Genomic DNA, 4,399 nt, shown 5'->3' with positions numbered 1-4,399 from the left:
GGTAAATTTTAGTTGCTAAAGATTCATTAAATGACCGCACGACTCTAGCGCTTCCTTGCATAACGCTCCGTGCGTACGCTCGGTGTGAAAAGTGAACGAACACACCTAATGTTTTAATTCTAATAAAATTTTTTATACATGTTGATGAATTTATTTATTATTTATCGTGTAATAAAAAAAAACAGTTTGACAGCTGTGTACAGTGGTGTGAGTGAGAGTTTAATAAATCATTTAGTTCATTTTATAAAAAAAGAGGGCACTTTCAACTATCATACACTTTATGTAGTATGATACGTATGATACGTATCATACGTATGATTGTATGATACCCCGAAAATCGTCGAATTACCCATCACTGCTCAACACTGCTGTACATATGTATATGTCATTATGTTATGTCAAATTCAATCGTTTGGCATTGTTGAGCATTAAATCAAGATTTAAAAAGTTCAGCAATTTTGTTGAAATTTTGCAAATCGTTAATTGAAGGAATCCGTTTCGTGTCATCGAAAAAAAATGAGGTAATCGCAATTGATCAACACATTTTATTACTTGACTTTTAACTCATTTTTTTTTTTTTTTTTGCTCGGACTGAAATGTTTATAAATCGTCCTATTACCATTTTCGAAAATTATTCAACATACTATTATAGTCAAGTTTCTCAAGTTATTTTTGTTAACACTTTCGATAGACAATAATTAGGTCATAGCTGAAAACAGCGTTGCGATAAGGGACCTAGGTGAATTCAGTTCCGCGGCACCCCATGGTTACCCTCTGAGCCATTGTTTTCCGACCGTTTATATACATTAGAATGTGTACCTGGTCACATCTGGTGGAACTGAATTCACCGTTTCCCGCGATAAGTTATCACAGAAATCCTTCAAATTTGTATCGTAACATCTTTCAAATTAAGTTGATATCACCTCAATTATTTGTTTAATATTATATCTTAGTGCTAGTATATTTTTTTATTTTTTATATTTTGGTGACAGCTATTATTTTGAAGTGTAAAAACTTTGAAACTGAGAACGATTAGTTATTTCTACGACAATAACATATAACAGTGAAAGCAATATCAGTTAATTTTTTTGCACAGAAAATTAAAGTATATACCTGTCTAAACAAAATCATATATTTTTAAGAAACATGTAAATTTCTTAATTTTTATTAAAGTAACTGATTTTTTAGATTCTTGATTCTGGTTATTTGAACTTTTATCTGTCTTATTTATGGTTTTTTTTTTGAATCAGTTAAGAATTTTGTCTATTTTAGTGGAAGATCACAGATAACAACATTGAACGGTAAAAGATTACCGGGGGGAAATATACCAGTAAGACTCCATTCAGGACCACAACATGATAGCGAATCATCACCCCAACACTTTGATTTAATAAAATACATTTACGATTGTAAGTATCGAATTTGAAACAAAACTATTCAAGTGAATGTACACAATATCTACATTAATTGATTACGGCAAATATTTTATTGAAAACTATTAAATTGCAGCATGGAATTCCGTTTCGAAAGAGCTCGATACGTGTCACAACCATTCACTTGCTGATTCACAAAATTATCGAAACAATGTATCCGTGAGTTATTACCAAGAGAGGGAACCAAATCCAGAAATCAAAGGTTAGAATTAGTTTTTTTGCAATTCATCTTAAGCCATATTCAATTATTCTAAATCGATAAACTTCTGAATTATTAATTCGATAAAAATATGTCCTAGACTTTGAACCGTTTAATCTGGAGGCATGGTGGGGTCAGCGAGTGGTCCAGAGTATAACGCGAAATGCCAACTCCTAGTGTGAGGCCTTATATATTAACTAATATCGCACATACAGGTATCAAAAACATACGAAAAAATTTTAAAAAAGTTTTTTTAATTTATTACCAGCTTATTTCTTCAGATGATTTTAACAATTATATTTCTTCGACTCATCAAATTGAAATTTACTGCTTTGAAAAAAAAAGCAAAACAATGCCTTAGAATCAATGAAAAACCAATAATGTCAATTCCAGTAACCAATTAATAAAACAAATGAAATAAAAAAACAATATGTACTAATTTTCATGTAATTGATATACAGTCAGAAGCTTCAAAATGAGCAATTAGACTTTCCTAGTAAATTAAAATTCTCATAACGAAAAAAGTAAACAAGTTATCGCATCGTTCAAATTTTAAAGTGATGTAATGCCTATAAAAAATAGCTCTGACTTAAGTGTGAATGATGTAAAATTAGCAGTTAATAAAAATGTAGTATTTAGTTAATTGCAAAGAGCCAGATTTAATAATTTCCAAAAATGTTATATGCATGTAAACATGTTGTAGATATTCAAATAATATTAATAAATATTGTTCCGGGTCGAAACTCAGCTGTCTGTCGGTCTTATGTCTGACCAGATTTTGGGACTTTATTCTTTAATTTCTCAAATTAACTACATTAAGTTTATATTTTTAATATATTTCCTTAATTTTCGTGGCGACTTTATGAGGCTATAAAATGTAGAAACAACATGTGACAAAAAACTTGAATTCATATTTTTTCTAAAATACTTCACATTACAATTCTTTAATTTATGTCCTTTTTTAGTAGACTTTTTCAAGCAATATTAAATATTCTCAATTGAGGGTCTGGATGCAATAACAAGTCGAGCGCTCAGAGGCCTATGAAACGTAACGTTGTTCAGGTTAAATTTACGAAAATTTCAAAATGATTTAAATAAAAAAAAAAAATACCTTCATGTACAGAATCAAAAATGACATATTTTTTTCAAACAAATGATTTTCAATTACAATTATTTAATGGATTAAAAAATAAAGTTTGATTATTTTTTTTCGAAAAAAACATTATTTTTCCAGGTATAACTCGTCATAACTTTGTTAATAATTAATGAATCGACTTGAAACTTTGCATATAGTTTTTTTATAGTCTAGCGATAGTGAAAGTAACATCAAAAATATTATTTACTTGTATTAATTTATTTTATTAATTTATTGAATAATGCCGGCCGCAAAATACGTTTTTTGAACTTTGAGATAAAAAAGTGTCGAGAAAATTTTCGAATTTAAAAACTTGTCAGTGGCAACATTGTTCATCTATATATCAAGAAGTTTTTTCCAAATTTTCGATTTTTTTAAATATTAATTGACCAATTTATTAATTAAGTTATTAATTAATAAACAAATTGTGAGCTGCCGCTGCCATTATTTATATGTTTGCATGCGCAAGAGATTAGTATTTATAATGACTGGAGAGTGCGCATACGTTCGCTTCAGTCTCTACGGTCCATGGAGGTGTATAAGGAGGGTAATCTCTCGAATTTCACTGAAGCTCACAGAATGGAGCAAGTCAGTAAGTTTTTCTGCCGGTGATGACACTAGTGGGACGAGTGCCGAAAGTCACATGTTGTTTTTGTTTATATATATTTTTTTTTTTTTGTGTAGCTCAGTTAGAGTATTCCTTCATTATGTAAAAAAATAATACAACTACATAATATATTATTTATTTAACAAATAAAATTAAAGCAATTTATTTTAATAAAATAAACACCAAGGACAAGCAGTGTCTAAGAAAAAGATAAAGCTAAGGAATTAATGTTGCTTACCATATAATTTCTTTATAGTCACATCAATTCTTTAGCTTCATCTTTTTCTTAGCTACTGTTTTCCTTTGGTGTTTTTTTTATGATAATGAATTACTTTAATGTTGAATAAATAATTTTTTATTAGAAAGATCATTCCAAATAAATTCTATTTCAATTACATGTGATGCAAATGTTGACATAACAAATAATAATAGTCCAATTGAAGTATTGAAGAAAAAAACAAAAATGTTATGTAGTTGTATTATTATTTTTTTACATAATGAAGGAATACTCTAACTGAGCTACACAAAAAAAAATATAAACAAAAACAACCTGTGACTTTGGGCACTCGTCCCACTAGCCTCATCACCGGCAAAAAAACGTACTGACTTGCTCCATTCCGTGAGCTTCAACAGCTCCCTATACCAATACACAGTGTGACGTCACAGAATACCCTTATTGTTAAACTCCATGCTACGATCGCAGTGGCAGCACACAGGCGTAAGCCGACTGTACTGCCCAGGTTTTTCATGGTTTCCCTGGGCTGTACACTGAAAAAACGTTCCCGCTGCAGGCACGGTCTATTGTACCGGTAATGGTAGACAGCTACAGTAGCAGGATGTCCATGTAAATCCACAGTAAGTACTCGTATACTCTCGGTAAACTGTACTGCTGTGAGAGCAGTACAAAGCACTGCTGTGGCAACTGAATGCGCACATCTGTATGCGCGGTCATATACGGTTTACGACTTTGACATTACTTATAGGTTAGGATTAAAATTTAGAATTTTTTAAATGTTCAATTAAAC

At 30.5% G+C, this 4,399-nt stretch overlaps 1 protein-coding gene across 1 annotated transcript; it reads left to right on the top strand.

The window, feature by feature from the left end:
• The first annotated feature begins 344 nt into the window (after nt 1–344).
• On the top strand, nt 345–2,375 carry LOC122849150 (MAPK regulated corepressor interacting protein 2-like). Its single transcript, XM_044147766.1, has 4 exons — nt 345–521; nt 1,273–1,409; nt 1,510–1,635; nt 1,733–2,375. Exons 1-4 carry the CDS (start codon nt 517–519, stop codon nt 1,807–1,809), a joined length of 345 nt encoding a protein of 114 aa, XP_044003701.1. The 5' UTR covers nt 345–516; the 3' UTR covers nt 1,810–2,375.
• The last annotated feature ends 2,024 nt before the right edge of the window (nt 2,376–4,399 follow it).

This window comes from Aphidius gifuensis, linkage group LG2 (genome assembly GCF_014905175.1).
Source record: "Aphidius gifuensis isolate YNYX2018 linkage group LG2, ASM1490517v1, whole genome shotgun sequence".
Taxonomy (NCBI): domain Eukaryota; kingdom Metazoa; phylum Arthropoda; class Insecta; order Hymenoptera; family Braconidae; genus Aphidius; species Aphidius gifuensis.
This window is presented reverse-complemented; position numbering and strand designations above follow the sequence as displayed.